At 47.2% G+C, this 21,200-nt stretch overlaps 3 protein-coding genes across 4 annotated transcripts; 2 read left to right on the plus strand and 1 right to left on the minus strand.

The window, feature by feature from the left end:
* Positions 1 to 8: 8 nt before the first annotated feature.
* Positions 9 to 14,825, plus strand: HARS1 (histidyl-tRNA synthetase 1). Of its 2 annotated transcripts, none has more exons than XM_080672964.1 (13): positions 9 to 214; positions 492 to 581; positions 5,083 to 5,202; positions 8,033 to 8,128; positions 8,776 to 8,901; positions 9,538 to 9,645; positions 9,783 to 9,881; positions 10,116 to 10,209; positions 10,447 to 10,574; positions 10,667 to 10,909; positions 13,395 to 13,511; positions 13,698 to 13,844; positions 14,155 to 14,825. In XM_080672964.1, exons 1-13 carry the CDS (start codon positions 125 to 127, stop codon positions 14,224 to 14,226), a joined length of 1,530 nt encoding a protein of 509 aa, XP_080529090.1. In that variant the 5' UTR covers positions 9 to 124; the 3' UTR covers positions 14,227 to 14,825. The 2 variants fall into 2 exon arrangements, with proteins under 2 accessions (XP_080529090.1, XP_080529091.1); XM_080672965.1 differs by having other exon boundaries at positions 13,698 to 13,848; positions 14,155 to 14,383.
* DND1 (DND microRNA-mediated repression inhibitor 1) lies at positions 14,825 to 17,574 on the plus strand. Its single transcript, XM_080672966.1, is given in 4 exon segments — positions 14,825 to 14,979; positions 14,982 to 15,209; positions 15,559 to 16,020; positions 16,627 to 17,574. Coding segments are annotated over 4 exon segments (1,233 nt in total). The 5' UTR covers positions 14,825 to 14,936; the 3' UTR covers positions 17,127 to 17,574.
* Positions 16,140 to 20,794, minus strand: WDR55 (WD repeat domain 55). The gene is made up of 7 exons (XM_080672967.1): positions 20,509 to 20,794; positions 19,065 to 19,165; positions 18,892 to 18,979; positions 18,619 to 18,798; positions 18,432 to 18,531; positions 18,175 to 18,344; positions 16,140 to 18,093 (listed from the first exon to the last, which is right to left on the minus strand). The coding sequence occupies exons 1-7, from the start codon at positions 20,697 to 20,699 to the stop codon at positions 17,784 to 17,786; spliced, it is 1,140 nt and encodes a 379-aa protein (XP_080529093.1). The 5' UTR covers positions 20,700 to 20,794; the 3' UTR covers positions 16,140 to 17,783.
* Between the last annotated feature and the right edge of the window lie 406 nt (positions 20,795 to 21,200).

A 21,200-nucleotide genomic window follows, 5' to 3' on the forward strand; every position in this document is an offset into this window, starting at 1 on the left:
TTGCGCTCGGCGGAGGCTCTCTAGGCTTGGGGGCCAGCGACTCGATAGCCGGAAGTCATCCGAGCTGAAGCTGTGCCCACTGCCACCCAGCCTAGGCATCAGTTCTCTGCAGTTTGCAGCCAGTATGGCAGAACGTGCGGCGCTGGAGGAACTAGTGCGACTTCAGGGAGAGCACGTACGGGAACTGAAACAGCAGAAGGCCAGCGCTGAGCAGGTGCGACCCGGGCGGCAGGGGTGGGGCCAAAGCAAGGCCGGGGAAGACATAGAGCTGGGGTGGTCTGTAGAGGACTGGGATGTGCGGGAGAAGGATTCCAGCTGGTAGGGAGGAGGACAAACTAGGTGGTGAGGTAGCCGGGTAGGACTCGAGAGAAGCAAAGGTAGGCTGGGGAGAGAGATCTGTTCCAGATCCTGATGGAGGGATATTGAATGAATGGTTGAGGGGGAAGGTGAGCTGCAGATGTGATAGCCCAGCGCCTACTTTTTCTCCACAGATCGAGGAGGAAGTGGCAAAACTACTGAAACTGAAGGCACAGCTGGGCCCTGATGAAGGGAAACACAAGTTTGTACTCAAAACCCCCAAGGTAAGTATCATTCCTTTAGGGAGCCTCTGAGAGGGTCCCTAATTACACTCACAAGGACGTATATGCCTGATTCCCTGAACCAGGTCACTGAGAATTATCTGAAATGCTGGTGCCAGGCTGGATTGGACTCTACCTGAGTCATTCTGGGATGGCAAAGTGATGCCAGAAACTAAGCCAGCCAGGTGCTAAGGGGAGTCTGTCTGTTACTGCTACTCCTTCTTTCATTCAGTAAACACTTGAGTGTTAACTATGTGCCAAGCACTGTTCAAACCAATGAGTATAGCATGGTGAACAAATATAGCTTGCCCTTATGGAGCTTCCATTCTGCTGAAGGAAACAGATTTAATGCACATAGTCCCACACATGGGACTGTCATTACACACTGTGATAAATGACATAAAGAAATAATAAGGATGCTCTAAGAAAAATATGGGAGGACTGGGGAGACTGAGAAAGTTCACTGTAGTAATATCCTAACTGACCGAACAGATGAGTGGGCGATACCCAAGGGAAGAATATGAGGAAAATAGATCCAGTAGAGTATGGAAACCCTGAAGCAAGAAAGAATCTTGGTAGTTTCCAAGAACTAGAAGAGACCCAAACTAGAGGAGAGTAGAATGAGGTTGGAGGTTCCTAGCTCAGCTTCCAGGATTTCAGTTCAGATGCCACTTTCTGTAACTTCTATAAAGAGAACTATTTACCCCTTCCTCTGGGTTCCCGTGCACTTTACATATATCTCTGTTGTTGCATTTATTGCTGCCCTTTAGTTATCCACATAATCTACGATGAGAGGCTAAGACAAGGTCACGTGGAACTAAATAGGTCTTCAATGAATGTATGTGAAATTGAACTCCAAAGGAGAGGGGAGATGATCTCTCTTCCTTATGTTGAGGTGTCCCCTTTTAAGGTTAATTCTTTGCGTTCCTAAATTCATTGAGCCATTCCTCATTTCAAAGGTTAAGGAGACAGTGTAAAATCCCAAGGCAGTGATTATCAATAGTTATTCAAACTATTAGGGAAAAGATAAATGGGGAATTTATGAAAGATCAAACTGGCCTCACTTAAACGCAATGATTAATCCTAACATCACTGAAAGTAGGACAGTGAGACGTCCTCCTTTTGTGATGCAATACGAAGTACACAGCACCACCTATGAAGTATTCTTGCCAAGAAAAATGGAACCTGAATCTAATCAGGTCTTCAGACCTAACTACCAGTTTACCGGAAATATGGGAGATGGTCGAATATGTTAAATGACACATTGAGTATATTGTTAACTACATCTAGAATGTGAATAATTCCTTAGGACACAAGGACTCAGTTTCCCAACAAATAAATGACATATTTTTAAAAAGGAAAGGAGCCCAGCCACACAAGCTGAGTGGCTGAGTGTGGACCCAGGAACCAAGAGGTTGCTGGTTCAATTCCCGGTCAGGAAACATGCCCGAGTTGCTGCTCGATCCCCAGTAGGATTGATGATGCTTCTTTCTCATCGATGTTTCTATCTCTCTATCCCTCTCCCTTCCTCTCTCTCTCAAAATCAATAAAAATATTTTTTTTAAAAAAGGAAACTGTTGTAGATTAAATAGACATGAGCTATTTCAACCAAATACAATACATAGATTTCATTTAGAATCTGATTCAAACAAGCCAACCATAAAAAGATATTGAGGCAGTCAGGGAAAGTTAAACATGGATTGGGCATTAAGATAATATTAAAGGGCCCTAACTGGTTTGGCTCAGTGGATAGAGCGTTGACCTGCGGACTCAAGGGTCCCAGGTTCAATTCTGGTCAAGGGCATGTACCATGGTTGTGAGCACATCCCCAGTAGGGAGTGTGCAGGAGGCAGCTGATCGATGTTTCTAACTCTATTCCTCTCTGTGAAAAATCAATAAAATATATTAAAAAGAAAGATAATATTAAAGGGTTTGTGTTAGATTTTTTGGTTGTATTAAAGGTATTGTAATGTTTGGGATTGTTTTTTAGTTTTTAATTGATTTTTTAGACAGAGGAAAGGAGAGAGAGAGAGAGAAAGATAAATATTCATCGTCTGCCTCCTGCATGCCCCCTATTGGGGATCCAGCCAGAAACCCAGGCCTGACCAAGAATCAACCAGTGAGTGACCTTTTGGTGCAAGGGACAATGCTCAACCAACTGAGCCACACTGGCCAGGGCAGGTGTTGTTTTTTTTTATTCTTTATATGTTAGAGAATCATGCTGAAATATTTGTGGATGAAATGATAAGATTGATGTCTGATGATTTACTTTAAAATACCCCAGAGGGGAAAAAAATGGTGGGGGTCAAATGAAATAAGAATAACAGGTGGCCGAAACCGGTTTGGCTTAGTGGATAGAGCGTCGGCCTGCGGACTGAAAGGTCCCAGGTTCGATTCCGGTCAAGGGCATGTACCTTGGTTGCGGGCACGTCCCCAGTAGGGGGTGTGCAGGAGGCAGCTGATCGATGTTTCTCTCTCATCGATGTTTCTAACTCTCTATCCCTCTCCCTTCCTCTCTGTAAAAAATCAATAAAATATATTTAAAAAAAAAAAAGAATTACAGGTGATGGTAGTTAACACTGGGTAATAGATACATGGTGGTCTATGCACTATAATTTAGATTGAAGTTTTCCATAATATAATGTTAAAAGAAAATGAGATTATATTGGAGATTTAATATCCAGTTTAATTTGTTGAAACACATTTTTTGACATGTGATTCATATTAATAACAGAAAACTCAGTATCACGGGGACAGTATTTTTGCAAGGGCTCTTTCTGGTCAAAATTATTTTCATAATGTTATTTGCCATTCTTTACTTCATTTGCAATGAAGGTGCAAGAGCACTGGTGAGTAGAACTGCTCGTGGTGTCTTAGCACAAATAAAAATACTGGCACTAAATTCTACTAATAACCATTATGTTTTTCACTTTAATAGACTCACAGTAAAAAAAAAAATCAGTTTCACTTAACATCCTTGACAAAACAGTAAAAATTATTAATTCTTTTGAATCTCAACCCTTTTTGTTTTGGTAATCCTCACCTGAGAATATTTTTCCCATTGATTTTTAGAGAGTGGAATAGGGGAAGGGTGGGAGACAGAGAGAAAGAAAAAAACACACATCACTGTGACACAGACACATTGATTAGCTGGCTCCTGCACACACTCCAACTGGGGCTGGGGATCCAACCTGCAACCCAGGTATGTGCCCTTGACTGGGAATTGAACCTGTGACCTTTCGGTGTGTGGGCCTGTGTTCTAATCACTGAAACACAGGGCTTGAGTACATTTTTAAAATATTCTCTGTGATGAAATGGGAAGTCCACATAAAGCACTTCTACCGCATTCCAAAACAAAAAAACACTTGGGCCATTAGGTGAGTTGTAAGCTGAACTAGCTACTTTTTTCACAGGACACCTTTTTTATTTGAAAGAAAAACTGAAACATAAACTATTACTTTAAAGATTGAGGGTATTTAGGAGACATTTTCAGAAAAATGAACCAAGTGAGCCTTGTCACTTCAAGGAAAACATTTCACAATATTTGTTGCCAGTGATAAAATTTAAGTGATCACGTAAAAGTTAGAATTTTAGAAAAGTTCTTCCACCTTGAGCTTGACAGCTTCTCAATATTTAAAGACCTTCCTGCTAAGATCTATGGTAATATTAACAAATCTGGTTTTCTGATACTATATAATGAAGTGAGTGTACCAATATTTGGAAGATCTGTATAACTGTTATCAATGAACCAATATTTTCTAATAATTAATGTGTGATGTCATAAAATCATGCATGGATAAAAGATCCATTCAAAGTAAAAGATAGAGTAATTGATATTTTTTAAATTGTAGTAAAATATACATAACATAAAATTTGCCTTTTTTTTTTTTTTAATCCTCACCTGAGGATATTTTTTCCATTGATTTTTGTAGAGTGGAGAGGAGGAAGGGGGAGTGTGCAGGAGGCACTGATCAATGATTCTCTCTCATCATTGATGTTTTTACCTCTCTCTCCTTCTCCTTCTCTCTGAAATCAATAAAAACATTTTTTAAAAAGAAAGAAATTAGACAACAAATAATATTCATTAGGATTTTTTTAAGTTATGTTGGGAAAGGATGTTACTTGTAAAATTTGGGGTTCAGCTAGTTAAGCCAGTTTGAGTTGGCCATGTGCCTGTCATCAGGTAGGTGTTTCCTACTAGGCAGGAAATGTGCTATCCCAGAAATAGAGTTTTCAGGAAAAGTCAGAGAATAGAGTCCTAAGAATTCTAGGAAATAGAACCAACCTTAAAAGGAAATGGAGCTTAGAAGGGTGATAGCAAATGGGTGTGGTGATTGATAGGGAATTGTTGTACTTGTTTTACAACTTGGTGGCCTGTAGGACAATCGAAATTTGCATTTGTCATCACTGCGGTCATGCTTTTATATTTATAGACCTTATTGTTCTTTTTTTTTTTTTTTTTTTTAAATCCCATCCTGGTTCTTTGGCTGATTTTGACTCCAAGGGCACAAGAGACTACAATCCCCGGCAGATGGCAGTTCGGGAGAAAGTGTTTGATATAATCATCAGCTGCTTCAAACGCCATGGTGCAGAAGTAATTGATACACCTGTGTTTGAACTAAAGGTGAGAGAAGGGTAAGAAATTGCATGGTGGGAGAATGGGTGTGTGAACAACAAGAGGATTACAAGAGAGTGAGGCCCAAAGGTCTCTCTCCTGTTATGGACAAAGACCAATATTTTCTCCAGTGAGAAAGGGGATGGGGCTGGCTTAGAGGAAGAGGTCCTGCTTTTTATTTACCTGGTTTTGGCCAGCGGCTTTCAAAAGAGAACCCTTCTAGCCCTAGCCGGTTTGGCTCAGTGGATAGAGCATTGGCCTGTGGACTGAAGGGTCCCGGGTTCGATTCCAGCCAAGGGCACATGCCTGAGTTGCAGGCTCAATCCCCAGTGAGGGCCGTGCAGGAGGCAACCAATCAATGATTCTCTCTCATCACTGATGTTTCTATCTCTTCCTCTCCCTTCCTCTCTGAAATCAATAAAAAATATTAAAAAAAAAAAAAAAAGGAGAATCCTTCTTAAGAGTGGAAGTTGTTTCGACTTCCATATATTGAATTCCATGGCACCTATATTGAGATGTTTTCTAGATACATGCAAACCATAGGTATAAAGTATAAATACGCAACCAGCCTCTTATTGACTCTGATATTGTTTCCAGTTCTTTAATAAAATAAAACAAAACACAGATGTATCACTCCCTGCTTAAACCTCCAGTGATTCCCATTGCATAAAATCAAAACCCTTTACTCAGGCTTACCAGGCTCTACATGATTTGGCCACTGCCTGCCTTTCCTACCTCATCTCATGCTATTCTTCCCCTTGTCCACTATGCTTCTTTGGTCTTTTTTCTATTCCTGGAACATACTAAATGTGTTCTGTCAGGGCCTTTGTTCTTATTCTTCCCTTTTTTACCTAACTCCATCTTCCCCTAGCTCTTTGCATGATTTTAATTTCAGATTAAATTAGAGATGGCAAGCCCTGGATAGGTAGCTCAGTTGATTAGAACATCATTCTGATACACCAAGGTTGCAGGCACATAAAAGAATCAATGAATGCATAAATAAGTGGAACAACAACTATATATATATATATATATATATATATATATATATATATATATCAAATCAATTTTTAAAAAATACTGATATATTGATGTTTTAAAGAAATTAGAAATTGCAGATTTTATCTTCATATCGCATTTTATCTTCAAATGCCATTCCTCCAGTAATTCTCTGCAACTACCCTGCCTAAAGTAGCCCTTATCTATCACAGCAACCTGTTTGGTTTTCTTTAGAGCAGGTATCACTATCTGAAATTATCTGTTAATGTTTTCTTGCATTAGTGTATTACTTGTGTCTTCTCACTAGACCCATGAGGACATAGACTGCTTTTGTCTTATTCAAGAACAGACATCTGGCCCTAACCAGTTTGGCTCAGTGAATAGAGTGTCGGCCTGTGGACTGAAGGGTCCCGGGTTCGATTCTGGCCAAGGGCACATGCCTGGGTTGCGGGCTCAACACCAGTAGGAGGCGTGCAGGAGGCAGCCGACCAATGATTCTCTCTCATCATTGATGTTTTTATCTCTTTCCCCCTCTCTCTTTTTCTTTGAAATCAATAAAAATATATATTTTTTAAAAAAAGAACAGACATATGTGATGGGCATTTATCTGCAGGCTAAATTCGTAGAAATGGAATTGCTGGGCCAAAAGATTGTACTCATTTATATTTTTACCAACTGTATTAGTTTTCTAGGGTTGCCATAACAAAGTATCATATACACTGGGTGGCTTCAAAAACATAAATTTATTGTCTGGAGGCTAGAAGTATGAGATGTCAGCAGCGTTGTTTCCTTCTGAAGCCGAGGGAGGAGGATCTGTTCCAGGACTCTCCATGGCTTGTAGATGGTGTCTTTTCCCTGTGTCTTCACAGCATCTTCCCTCTGTGTCCACATTTCCTCTTTTTATAAGGACACCAGTTATATTGAATTAGGGCCCACCCTAATGATTTCATTTCAGCTTAATTACCTCTTTAAAGACCCTGTCTCCAAATACAGTCACATTCTGAGGTTAGTAGGGGATAGGGCTTTAAAATATGAATTTTGTGGAGTTCACAGTTCAGCCTATAAGACCAACGAATGTGCGAGTGTTTCTGCTTCTACACACTGGGACTTTTCAAGCTTTTTAAACTTTGGCAACTAGTAGGTGAAATAAGTTATCATCTTGTTGAACATATTACAGGGCGAGGACTGCTTTTGACATTGTTCAAATCTCAGGTGTCATAAAAACTTTTATGTTTGTTGCTCTAATAACCCACTCCTAGTTTACCCTCAGAAAAAAATATATGTTCCCAAATATATTTATTGAGATGTTATAGAACATATTAAAGAATTGGAATAACCTAAACACCTAACAGTGTGATCCTAGGAAGGAATACAGAGCTGCTTCTCACTGGAATATTATGCAGCTTTTAAAAATAAAACCTCAGCTGTCACAAAATGGAAATAGTGATAAGCAGAAAACAAAATCAGTGTTTCCTTTTTTTCTTAATCCTCACCTGAGGATGTTTTTCCATTGATTTTTAGAGAGAGTGGGAAAGACAGAAATATCGATGTGAGAGAAACACATCAATTGGTTGCCTCCTGTACGAGCCTGGACCAGGTACCCTGCAACCGAGGTACCTGCCCTTGACCCGGAATCGAGCCCAGGACCCTTCAGTCCGCAGGCTGACAATCTATCCACTGAGCCAAACTGGCTAGGGCTCCTTTTGATTATAACTAAATTAAATACATTAGTCATTGGGATAGAGAGCAGAGGAAATACAGACAAGTGGATTTTTGTTTTCAAAACTTCCTTTTAAATTGTATTTATCACTGTGACCACATTTCTTTATGTTTTCTTCAGGAAACACTGACTGGAAAGTATGGGGAAGACTCTAAGCTTATCTATGACCTGAAAGACCAGGGTGGGGAGCTGCTGTCCCTTCGCTATGACCTCACTGTATCTTTCTAAATGTGGGCTCTTGACACTTTGGATTGATTGGCCTTCACTGGGCTGGGGCTGTTTCTAGCTCAGGTTTGGGGACAGCCAGGTATGAGTGGGATCAAATATGATGCCTTTGGCAATCAGGGGAATTATTTCTCTAAACCAGGAGCAGGACTTTGGCTGAACAGAACATAGCCTTAGAAGTTTTCTGAAATCTGAGTGAGACCTCAGCTTTATGTCAGGGCCCAGTTTTAACTCTACCAGCAATGCCCTGGTTCCAGAATACCTCTCCCCTTCCCTGCCCAGTGGACAAAGTTCTTAATTGACCAACAGCATTTCCTTTATCTCCAAGCTAGGCCAGAAAATCATCTGCCCAGAGATCTCACACGGGGGCCCTTTGTCTGCTCCCTGACCCATGTACCCAGCCCCTGCTGTGCTCAGCATAGCCCATGGTGGAAACACTACCAAAGTGAAAGGAGTCTTAATCTTTTTTGAGACGTCAGCTGCCCCTTATGTTCACAAAGTTGATTTTTTTTTTTATATATATATTCAGAAATGCTATTAATCTTATGGGTGTTGGCTAGACCCTTGTTTGTGTGGGTGGTGATAATCAATTTCCAGACTGTGCTAGGAGGGGCTTTCTCCTTAACTCTTGTTATCAGGTTCCTTTTGCTCGATATTTGGCAATGAATAAACTGACTAACATTAAACGCTACCACATAGCAAAAGTATATCGGCGGGATAACCCAGCCATGACCCGTGGCCGATACCGGGAATTCTACCAGTGTGTGAGTATGTGTGTAACTTGGCCCTCCCTCAAGCCAGTGGAATCTACTGAGCACTCATGGTGTCCTGAGCAAACTGGGTGCCCCAGATAATGCTAACCCTTAGGTTTCATTGGTATTTTCCCACAGATTTCATAAAGGGGAGGGAAGAACAGAGGTTATTCTCATTTCATATATGAGTAAATTTGATTCTCAGCGGAATGAAGAGATCATAGGGATAAGAAAGGCAAAGTCAGCCCTAGAACTCTTGGTCCAGTGCTCTTCATATTAAACCACAGTGATATGATCAGATAAAGGATGAGCAAATTGGATTTGAGGTATGGAATAATCCAGACTGGTGGGCAGAGCTTCTGAATAAATAGAGAAAATGACAAGGACTAAGGCTATATAGTTGCCCTCCAGTGGTAGGAGGAAATAGCAAAAGTAGATGAATGAGACGATGAAGAAATAGTCCAATAGATGGGAAGGAAACCAGAACTAGTGAGAGACCCAAGAATGCTGGGGTTTTCCTCTGGACTAATGATAAGAGAATGAAAAAAGTGGTAGTGCAAACTGGCCTTTCAGAGAGAGCAAGAGCAGAGCTTCCCCAAGAATCCCCTCTGAAGAAACCCCCGAGGACCTCTACCTCTCTCCCTGCAGGATTTTGACATTGCTGGGCAATTTGACCCCATGATCCCTGATGCAGAGTGCCTGAAGATCATGTGTGAGATCCTGAATTCACTTCAGATAGGTGACTTCCTGGTCAAGGTCAGAGCTGAACAAGGCTGGGCGGGCAAAGTTGGGCCTGGCCTCTCACAGGAGAAGGTCTGTGTGCAGAGGGACCAGTAGCCTAAGTGACCAAAGCTATTGAGGGTCACGTAAAGAGATGCTTTGGGTCCCTGCAGGTGAACGATCGGCGCATCCTAGATGGGATGTTTGCAATCTGTGGGGTTCCTGATAGCAAGTTCCGTACCATCTGCTCGTCAGTGGACAAGCTGGACAAGGTAATGACCCAAACATCTGACTCCTTTATTCCCAGATCCCACCTTGCCTTGAGAAATGGAAAACAACAGTAAGCGGGTGGAGGGGCTGCCTCTGTGCCCACCAGGGAAAAATTAGTCTTAGGATGTGGGTTGAAGGGCAGTTTCTGCTCCAAGACTGCCCCCTGAGGAGGGCCCATACTTGTTCTGTGGTGGGGAAGGTGCCCAAGGGTCCCTGACTGCTATCTGTCTGCCCAGGTGTCCTGGGAGGAAGTAAAGAATGAGATGGTGGGAGAGAAGGGCCTCGCACCGGAGGTGGCTGACCGCATTGGGGACTATGTCCAGCAGCATGGTGAGGAATGAACCCTGCCTCCCCATCAGCCATGCCACTGCCCTAAATCCTAAAGCTGAAACTCTTCTCTCCATGTGTATATATATGTAGGAGAGAGAGAATGGGGGAGAGACAGAGAAGTGGGAAGTGGGCGGGGAATGGGGAGAGCACACATACATGTACAATCCAGGCAAAAAGATAGAGCCCCTACTTTTTTCTTCTGATCAGTCATTCTTGCTTGCAAATCTGTCTCCCCAGGTGGGGTATCCCTGGTAGAACAGCTGCTCCAGGATCCTAAACTGTCTCAAAACAAGCAGGCCTTGGAGGGCCTGGGAGACCTGAAGCTGCTGTTTGAGTACTTGACCCTGTTTGGCATTGCTGACAAGGTGAGTCAGGTTGGGGATGGGAGGCCTAGCTGTGCTCTGGGACTTCAGGTCCTTGATCCTCATCTGGTACTGACATGTTCTTGTCCCCACAGATCTCCTTCGACTTGAGCCTCGCTCGAGGGCTGGACTACTATACTGGAGTGATCTATGAGGCGGTGCTACTACAGACAGCAGCCCAGGCAGGGGAAGAGCCCCTGGGTGTGGGCAGTGTGGCTGCTGGAGGGCGCTATGATGGGCTGGTGGGCATGTTTGACCCCAAAGGGCGCAAGGTGCCATGTGTGGGGCTCAGCATTGGTGTGGAGCGGATCTTCTCAATCGTGGAGCAGAGGCTAGAGGTGAGTAGAAGACAATCTGGGCAGGCAGTGGCAACTGAGCTATCTTCTTTGGACCCCGGGGGGTCACTTTGGGCAAGGAGCATCTTTACAGAGAAATGGAGAAAAGATGGACACTACTGCATAGACTCCCACCCCATTATAGGACAGCTTTATGGATTTTTGATCATTCTTTTTTCACAAAATATCTTGTTCTGGGTCCCTTCTTCTCTCAGAGCTCTCAGGAATCTAGGCCGGTAAAATTTTTACAACAGCCTTCTGAAAGTAGCTACTTTTACTATCTTTAGAGAACTAAAGATTTTAGATTAAATACCCCAGAGTGATGACTCTTAAGTGACAGAGTCCATTTGAATCCCGGCAGTCTAACTGCAAAGTCTTGCTCCTAACCATGCTGTGATAGTCTCTGAGGGGGAGCATGTGTCTGAGGCCCTGAGATCCCTAAGATGGCTATCCTGACTCTAGCACCAAGAGTAACACCAGGGCCCTAGCTGGTTTGGCTCAGTGGATAGAGTGTTGGCTTGCGGACTGAAGGTCCTGGGTTCAATTCCAGTCAAGGGCACATGCCTGCATTGCGGGTTCAATCCCCAGTCGGGGGTGTGCAGGAGGCAGCCGATCGATGATTCTCTCTCATCATTGATGTTCCTCTCTCCCTCCCTCTTCCTTCCTCTCTGAAATCAATAAAAATATTGAGAAAAAAGAAAGGAACCCTGGAACCATCTCTCCCACTTTAAAAAAAAAGAGAGAGAGAGAGAGAGCCCTAACCGGTCTGGCTCAGTGGATAGAGCATCGGCCTATGGACTGAAAGGTCCCAGGTTCGATTCCTGTCAAGGGCATGTACCATGGTTGTGGGCACATACCCAGCAGGGAGTGTGCAGGAGGCAGCTGATCGATGTTTCTAACTCTCTATCCATCGCCCTTCCTCTCTGTAAAAAATAAATAAAATATAAAAAAATAAAAATAAAAAAGAGAGAGTAACACCAGGGAAACCCCTCATGGCCTCAAGTGCACCTTTGTTGCTGCTACTCTTAACTGGCTGGTTGCATTTCATCCCCTGGAGAAAGCTCTGCCAGTAACCTTCCCACTGTTCCGTCCTTTTCTCTGGGTGGAAACCACCCATGTTTCCCAATTAAGGTCACTGTTCCAATAGGCATCTTATGTTGTAAGAACTATGAAAACAGTTTTCCAGCAGCATCCTCCCTTCTCCCTATCCACACACCCTGGGTTGTACCTGATGAGCTGTACCCTCTTAACTGGCAGATAGTAAGTGGGAACTAGAACTGCTAGGCTGATTGGATTTCCTGAAGGGCTCACAGTATCACTTCTGTGTTACTGTAAGTTTCTATAAATAAGCTACCTTTGCCCTTGCCCTAGGTCAGTGGTCGGCAAACTCATTAGTCAACAGAGCCAAATATCAACAGTACGATTGAAATTTCTTTTGAGAGCCACATTTTTTAAACTTAAACTTCTTCTGCCCTAACCGGTTTGGCTCAGTGGATAGAGCGTCGGCCTGCGGACTGAAGGGTCCCAGGTTCGATTCCGGTCAGGGGCATGTACCTTGGTTGCGGGCACATCCCCAGAAGGGAGTGTGCAGGAGGCAGCTGAATCGATGTTTCTCTCTCATTGATGTTTCTGGCTCTCTGTACCTCTCCTTTCCTCTCTGTAAAAAATCAATAAAATATATTAAAAAAAAAAAAAAAAAAAAAAAAAAAAACTTAAACTTCTTCTAATGCCACTTCTTCAAAATAGACTCGCCCAGGCCGTGGTATTTTGTGGAAGAGCCACACTCAAGGGGCCAAAGAGCCACATGTGGGGCAGTTTGCCGACCACTGCCCTAGGTAATTGATTCTGGCACGTCAGATGTACAAGCTAGTCAGTTTATTTATTTATTTTTTTAAATATATTTTTATCTCAGAGAGAAAGGGAGAGAGAGAGAAATAGAGAGAGAATCATTGATTGTCTGCCTCCTGCTTAAAACCTGGGCATGTGCCCTGACTGGGAATTGAACTGTGACCCCCTGGTTCACAGGTCAATGCTCAACCACTGAGCCACACTGGCTGGGCCCAGTCAATTTACTTCTTACAGCAGGGGTCCTCAAACTACGGCCCGCGGGCCACATGCGGCCCGCCGAGGACATTTATCTGGCCCACCGGGTGCCGCTGCCTGTCCTGCTTAGCAGCCGACTCATCCCGAGCCCGCAGTGCGCATAGGAATTTGTTCATAGTTGTTTTTTTAAACCATAGTCCGGCCCTCCAACGGTCTGAGGGACAGTGAACTGGCCCCGTTTAAAAAGTTTGAGAACCCCTGTCTTATAGCATGTAAGAGCTACCTTATGACCAGTTGCTGGATGAGAAGACTGGGCGCCTGCCCTGATGGAGCTGGCTGAGTTGGGCTTGGTCTCAGGATCCTGACAAGGGCCTGCTCTCTTCGCTCTTTGAAGGTGTTATAAAGGGTAGCCCAGCTCTCTGACTTTTATCTGCACCTTTCCCAGGCATTGGAGGAGAAGGTACGGACTACAGAGACACAAGTGCTTGTGGCATCCGCACAGAAAAAGCTGCTGGAGGAGAGACTGAAGCTCGTCTCAGAGCTGTGGGATGCCGGGATCAAGGTACAGGAGGCAAGCCCCCTCGTGGCAGCAAACGGGAGTGCTGGGCACAGACTAAATACAAGCTCACCCTGCTATCCTGTGATTTCTTGGGGCGGAACTCAGAGCTAGGTGACAGGTTGGGCCCCAGGAGGTTGACCCTGAGGAATGCAGAAGTCAGCCTTCATCTTCTGCCCGGGTCCCCTGCAGGCTGAGCTGCTTTACAAGAAAAACCCAAAGTTACTGAACCAGCTGCAGTACTGTGAGGAGGCGGGCATCCCACTGGTGGCCATCATCGGTGAGCAGGAGCTCAAGGACGGGGTCATCAAGCTCCGTTCAGTGGCCAGCAGAGAAGAGGTAAGTAGGTGGGCAGGAAGGCTGAGGGACAGGGAATGTATGCTATTTCAGCGGGCCAATGCCCATTCAAGTACACACTTGTAAAGGACGTAAGGGCTTTTAACCTGTTATTAGGATCCTGGTAGGGTAAGGCATCCATCCCCACAAATACCCTGTGTCTCTGGCTCCCCCAAGAAGCACTGTCCACCCTGAATGTTCTGGGTTCCTGCTCTCAGCTGAGCCAAACCTGATGACCAGAGGAAGGAGTGGGCACTCAGGGAGCAGTGGAGTGGAAGCTGCTCATATCACTTTCTCCCCCCATCCTCGCCAGGTGGATGTCCGAAGAGAAGACCTTGTGAAGGAAATCAAAAGGAGAACAAGCCAGCCCCTTTGCATCTGCTGAATTGAGCAAACTATCAGAGGAAAGTGGACGGGCACTATTTAAGGCTAAGACAAAACTCTGCATATATACTTCCACCTCTTCGCACACTTCCAGTGGGAAACCTGAAGAGTAGTCAAAACAGAGACTTTTTATTTTTATTATTATTTTATTGATAATCACAGGTCATTTTAATGTGCCATTTTCCATAGGAAGCCCCTGGGGGCTCAGTCCAATCTGGCTCCTAGGCTACAAGGACCGGGCCTGAGATGGCCTCCACTGCAGGGCCCTACACCAGGAGGAGGCACTGCTCCCCACAACCCGTCACCAAAGGTGCAATAAAATATCTCAACCACTGGAGCCCGTCTGTGTCGCTATAGCCAAGCCCCTTCCTTCCCTGTCAGAGTCTGACCGCTTTAGCGGTGGGAAATGGGGAGAAAGACTTACAGCAGGCTCTTGCCCCGGGGTGAAGGGTGCCCCCTGCGTCCTTCTTCCCTTCGTGGGTGTGCCAGCCATTTCTTAGGAGCTCAGTCTGCCTAGAACTCAACCACTAGGGTTTCTAGCTTTCACCTGAGGGTCGCGGCGCACGTGCGGCGGATACTCCCACCCCTCTTGGGAGGCGGGGTCGTGCTCAGAGCCAATGCGAGCTGGGGAGGTGGAGGGGTAGGGAAGCTTCCAGAGGCAGATAGGGAGGAGGTTATAAAAGGGAGCACCGACACACCAACGCCAGAGCCATGCAGTCCAAGCGGGAGTATGAGGTAAGTTTGCCAATGGGGGGTGAACAAGCACCACCTGCGCAGGGAGTGGGGGCCCCTGGGGCCCCAGCACAACAGGCGAGGTGGGGGCGGGCGCGGCGATCCGCCATTCCAACCTGCCCTTTCCCCATCAGCTTTGGTGTGAGAGGGTGAATCCAGAGAACAAGGCGGCGCTGGAGGCGTGGGTCAGGGAGACGGGTATCCGCCTGGTGCAAGTGAACGGGCAGAGGAAGTATGGCGGGCCACCCCCAGGTACACTAGTCCAGCCCTTCGCCTACTGGGGTGCTGCGCTGGCCTCGACGAGCCCCTTGGGGGAGGCGCCTACTCCGAGTCTCCATAATCAGAAACCCCTAACTACCCGTTAACCCCTCCCCCAGCAGACGTGCCCCACCCGCCCGCCCCCTCGAAGGAGCCAGTTTGAAGGTGTACTTACTCTGTGCAGCCCCATTTTAATTACCCAATTATGCCAACGACGCGGGGTACGGTTGTTGTACCCATTTCACAGATGCGTGCTCACATGATCCCTCCCGCCCCGGATTCCTGGGCCCAAACCCGGAACATCCCGATGGATGACGGTGCCTCCCCCACCCCCTTCCCCCAGGCTGGGTGGGCAGCCCGCCGCCGCCAGGGTCGGAGGTGTTTATCGGTAGGCTGCCCCAGGACGTGTATGAGCACCAGCTGATCCCACTGTTCCAGCGCGTGGGCCGTCTCTACGAGTTCCGCCTGATGATGACTTTCAGCGGCCTGAACCGTGGCTTTGCCTACGCCCGCTACAGCTCGCGGCGCGGGGCCCAGGCCGCCATCGCCACGCTGCACAACCACCTTCTGCGGCCCTCCTGCCCGCTGCTCGTGTGCCTCAGCACCGAGAAGTGCGAGCTGAGTGTGGACGGGCTGCCACCCGCTCTGACCCGCCGCGCGCTGCTGCTTGCGCTGCAGCCGCTGAGTTCGGGCCTTCAGGAGGCATTGCTGCTGCCCAGCCCTGGACTGGCGCTCACGCAGATCGCACTGCTCAAGTTCAGCTCGCACCGTGCAGCGGCCATGGCCAAAAAGGCCCTGATGGAAGGTAGGGGTGGAGGCTGTTGGGGGCCGCTGGTTGGAGCAACAGTATTCTGCCAGGAACTTTACCTCCACAAGTCCGTAGGGCGGGTAAAGTTGAAAGATCTTAAGGTCAAGAATGCCCGAATTTGCAACTTTATACTATTTATTTGAACTCAGCTTTTAACATTTCCAATGGTACTACCACTTACCTAAACTTAATACCTCCTAACGTAACCCTCAACATTCCAATGAAAACTATACAATGATCTCCCTCTTTAGAGAAGATTGTTTTAAAAGAAGGGGACTTGCCCAAGGCAGTCCCACTGAGACTGTTGTCTGTTGTGAGAATTAAGCTGGATGCTTAGCACATTCCTTGATTCTTGGCCAGTATTCACAGTAAAGGTTAGTAGTTTATGGTTATGCAGTAGATAAAGCCAGCATCAAATCAGTACTCTCCAAGAAAATTTAGAAGGTAGCTGTTACTGCACCCTTTTACAAACACAATGAAGCCTTATTTTGCCAGAGGTCACACCACCTGGTAATTGTGTGACTTGACTCTTAAGGGCTCACAGGGACTGGGGGCTTGGGTACAGGGCTAAGACCTGTCCTTGTCTCTGCCTTTTTCCTACAGGGCAGTCACGCCTCTGTGGAGAGCAGGTGGCTGTGGAGTGGCTCAAGCCAGATGTGAAGCAGCGACTTCGCCAGCAGCTTGTGGGTCCCTCGCTGAAGTGCCTACAGCCAGAAGGCAGCGGGTTGGCCCTCGCTAGGGACAAGCTAGCGTCCCAAGGGGCTCGAACTGCCTTGCAGCTGCTGTGCCAACGGATGAAGCTGGGTAGCCCAGTGTTCCTCACCAAGTGCTTGGGCACAGGCCCTGCTGGCTGGCACCACTTCTGGTACCAGGTGGTGATTCCTGGGCATCCAGTGCCCTTCAGTGGCCTCATCTGGGTTGTGCTAACCGTGGAAGGGCAGGATGGGCATGAGGTGGCCAAGGATGCTGTGTCTGCACGGCTGCTGGAGACACTGAGTGAGTCTGGGGCCAGCCTCCTTTCATCTGCTGGGGCAGTGAGTGAGTCTGGGGCCGGCGTCCTGTGGTCTGCTGGAGCTGAGGCAGGTACCATGGTTAAGCAGTAACCCCATCCTCTACAGGCAGCCTGAACAAATAGGCAGAGCCTGTGTCAGTCCCCAACCCAGCAGGTCTGGGCAGCCACCATCTGATCCCCAAAAAGGGAGGAGCATGGGCCCTGCCCTAGGCCTAACACAGCCTCCCAGCTGGGGCACAGCCCCAGTGCACTTGGAGACAGCTCAGATTTGGCTAAGTTGTAGTGAGGGACCTTGCCCTCTCCCCCCCAGCCCAGAGGCCTTTCTCTGTGTGACACACACACACTCTCTCCTCCCACAGCTTAGCATGACTCTTCACTTATTTTCTTGATTTGTCTGTTTTTATTTGGGGGATGGCTGAGCCAAAGGGTCAGAAACCTGCCTTTTGTCCCCACCACTTGGCGTTTCGGTTTTGGTGTATGTGTACTGTTGGTTTGTTTTTCTATGCTGGTTGTATTTATATTAAACCCCTGGTTGGTATACACCTGTGTCTGTGCTATCTTGCCCCAGCTGTGGGCTTGTCTTACGCTGGTAGAGTGAGCAGCTCTACCTCCCCACAGTCCTGAGCCTCTATTTGCCCATCTCCTTACGCTGTACAAGAGGGTATGATAAATTCATAGCCTCTGGGGATCCAGCCCAGGAAGCAAGACTTGGCCAGTGAGGACCGGTCTTGAGATTCAACTCATCACCTCAGTCACTGTCATCCTCCCTCTCCTCTTCCTCCCTCTCCTCTTCCTCTTCCCTCAGTCCTGCAAAGAAGTCATCGGTGCTCCAAGCCTTGCTACTCAGTGCCCGAAGTGGCCCTCCCTTTTTTTTGCGCCGACGGTAATCATCCACCACCACAGCCCGCAACTGGGCCATGTCCCAAAATTTGAGGCACTGGTCATGGCCACTGCTGGCCAGGAAGTGGCCGCAGTGGGAGAGGGCCAGCTCCTCCACAGGCTCCCCGGCATGCTGGCCCACAGTGCCCACCACTCGGTTCGGCAGGATGTTCACAGCCCTGGGCGGAGAGAAAAGAGTGTTGGGTTTTGGCTGGTTGGGCCTACCCTTCCTGTACCCCTAAGGGCCCAGCTTCTCTCACCTGATGACTCCATCAGTAGACCCAGTGCACAGCAGACTGTCAGTGACTGGAACCATGCAATCAATGGACTCAGCTCTCAGGGCAAAGCGGTCACTTGTGGCCCCAAAACCATTCCAATTGAAGAGATAGATGGTACCTTCACTGGAGCCACAGGCCACCTTCCTCCCACACTGCAGGGAAATAGGATAAACCATGTTTGTAGAGCTATGTCAGACCAAGTCCCTAGCACACCCCCATCCCACCATACCCAGCTGTACTTTCATGATTGTGACAGAGGTCAGGTCTCCAGACTGAGGTTCTGAAAGCAGCTCAAACCGGCGTCGCTTAATATTGAAGACACCAAGGCAGCCATCTCCACTACAGAGAAAGCAGAGCAGCAGGCTTGGCCAGTGGCTCCCATTGAGGGAGACATTTAGCACAGGGAAGGCAGCTTTGAGGACGTACCTGGCTGTCAGCAGCAGCTTCTTGGCTGGATCCAGAGCCATGTCAGCAATGTACTCCTCATGTTGCCGCATATCCATTAAGGGGCCTTCCTTGCGCTGGTCCCAGAGCCGAATGCCACCTCTGTCATCCCCAGTGGCCAGAACATTCATATCCACTAGCAGCAGACTATTGATAGGGGCACTAGACATAGATGCAGTTGTTCTTAGGGCATCTTTGTCCCACTAGGGAGCTACAAGTCCTTGCCCTCGCCTCAACACATTTGGCTCCCCTTACCCGTGAGCCTTGGAAATCCGTCTTTCCAGTCGGCCCTGCTCCACATCTAGAACATGGATGGCTTTGTCCTTGGAGACAGTAACAAGTTCTGGGGGGAAAGGTGCTTAGGTCATGGTGTTGCTCACTGCTCCCCTCCCACCATCACACTGCTGGCTGCCTTCCCTAATACTCACTCTGCCCATCTTCAGAGAAGACCACGGCACGGCAGGACTTGAGGTGGTGACCCGAGGACCAGAGCTCCTTGGTTTCTCCCTCTTGACAGGAGTAGGAAAAGCTGGAGAGACATGGAGAGTGAATGACCCCAGACCCTGCCTGGGATGCACGGAGTGTACCAACTAGTCAACCTTCCACCTACCTAGGAGTTCCTGCTAGTACACCTCTAAGCCCAAGGAGCTTACTGTCCCATTTTCCCATTTTCAATGAGCTTCAAATATTTGGAAGTCTTTTTCTCATTTGATAGACATTTGCTTGCAACTTCTTTGTGACATCACCCCACCACTCTTAAATCATCTTTGCAAGCCCCAGCCTGGGGAAAGATGAGGGAGGTATGGACCACTTTGAAGGCCCAGAAATATTTGTTAAATTAATGACAGAAGGGCAGCCCCAGAAGGTGGAAATGTAAAAATTAGTAAAACAGGGATCTTGTACTTCAGTTCTCTAGGAGCTAGAGATCCAAAATTAATTCTGGCACATTGTGACTACATACTCAAAGAGCCAGGATCAAAATGCAGGCGGAACAGAGAAGCACCAGCCTTAAACTCAGCAAGGCAAGCACCTGTGCAGAGTATCCTCAGAGCAGATCCTCAAAGCAGCCGACTGAATTAAGTGCTTAATTGTCAGTGAGTTCCAAGTGGGCAGAACTGGGTCTACTTAATTGCTCTATCCCAGTGCCTAGCATGAAAAGGCTGCTTAATAAACACATTTTTTAGTAAATGAGACAAGCATTCAAATTATTATACAAACTTAGTTTGACTACAAACCATTATGAAGTTTATGAGGAAAAGACATCTGGTGCCAAGGCAGCACCTAATAAGTAATCTAATTTAGTCAAGGGCATGGGGAAAGAGTGAAGACATGCTGAGAACTTAGAGATAGGAAGTACAAGTGAGGGGAAAGGAGCTGAGGCTTCAAGATACATTATAAAGGGAAGGATGAATGAGCATAGAAAGCAAAGGGGAAAGCGAGCAAGGGCCAGAGGGTCAATCAGTTTAGACTTAATCCTAAAAGCAAGGGTAAATTATTTAAGGGTTTTAATCAAGGGTGAGGGGGTCGGATTTGTGTTTTCAAAAGACCAATTACAGCAAGAAGCACAAGAAAGGGACCCTGTTGAGCTTGTTTCGGGCTCAGTATAATAATCTGGTGGGAAGTGGTGTCCTGAAAGCCTTCTTATCCTGCTACTTACTGTCTCTGGACTCCGTCACATTACAGCCATTTCATCTTTCAGTTCTTTTAAGAGAACTTGTTTAAAGCCGAATGTTAATGAACGAATCGGACCAGATGAGTCTTGCCAATTTTCTCTCCCTTCACTCTCTTCTCTCCGCCCAACTCTATTCCAGGGTAGCTTCCAGCCCCCCAACGCACCACGCTCACCACGTCCCGGCCCTGGCGCGCACTTACACAAACACGTCCCCGTCCACGTCCCCCGCCGCCAGGAGGTCGCGGGACGGGTGGAACGCCAGTCCACTAGCCGGCGCTTCCAAAACGATGTCTTCAGGGGTGTCCCGGATCCGGGCTGGGACTTCCGTGGAGTCGGAGTCCTCCTCGTCGCTCCTATCCTCCGTGGCCCCCTCCTCGCACGTGTGATCCATGCACCGGAGCGTCCCGAGCCGGGTATCAGTTGACCAGCGTGCCCAAGCCCCAGTCACCCGGCAGGAGTAAGCAGCCCAGTGCACCGCTTCCGCTTGGAGGGGCGGGACAGGAAGTGGCGCCGGGGCGTCTCCGTAACCAGGAAAGGGCGGGTCTCCGCAGCTGGTGTGGGCGGGGCGGACTCTAGGGGCCAGGTCCCCAAGGTTCCTTGCCGTTCCTGTGTTGACACCACTGATACCTAGACCAGCTAGATGGCCGAAGACCATCATCCCCTCTTTAGTCGCATTTCTCCTTTCGCCTTATCCTGACCCATGCTGACAGCTTGGTACAACCTCCCTGTCAACCTAAGAAACATCCAAATTTATAGAGAATTTTTTTAATATATTTTATTGATTTTTTTTACAGAGAGGAAGGAAAAGGGATAGAGAGTTAGAAACATCAATGAGAGACATTGATCAGCTGCCTCCTGCACGCCCTCCACTGGGGATGTGCCCGCAACCCAG

Source organism: Plecotus auritus (assembly GCF_963455305.1).
Source record: "Plecotus auritus genome assembly, chromosome: 6".
In the NCBI taxonomy this organism is placed as follows: Eukaryota; Metazoa; Chordata; class Mammalia; order Chiroptera; family Vespertilionidae; genus Plecotus; species Plecotus auritus.

Excerpts from the sequence above, each read along its gene's own strand:
- HARS1 (XM_080672965.1), top strand. The coding sequence starts at position 125 with ATGGCAGAACGTGCGGCGCTGGAGGAACTAGTGCGACTTCAGGGAGAG. Across the intron at positions 10,575-10,666 it reads TGTTTGGCATTGCTGACAAG|ATCTCCTTCGACTTGAGCCT; the intron begins GTGAGTCAGGTT and ends TTGTCCCCACAG. Across the intron at positions 13,512-13,697 it reads TGTGGGATGCCGGGATCAAG|GCTGAGCTGCTTTACAAGAA; the intron begins GTACAGGAGGCA and ends GGTCCCCTGCAG.
- WDR55 (XM_080672967.1), bottom strand. The coding sequence starts at position 20,699 with ATGGATCACACGTGCGAGGAGGGGGCCACGGAGGATAGGAGCGACGAG. Across the intron at positions 18,532-18,618 it reads AAGCTGCTGCTGACAGCCAG|TGGAGATGGCTGCCTTGGTG; the intron begins GTACGTCCTCAA and ends CTTTCTCTGTAG. Across the intron at positions 18,094-18,174 it reads TCTACTGATGGAGTCATCAG|GGCTGTGAACATCCTGCCGA; the intron begins GTGAGAGAAGCT and ends CTCTCCGCCCAG.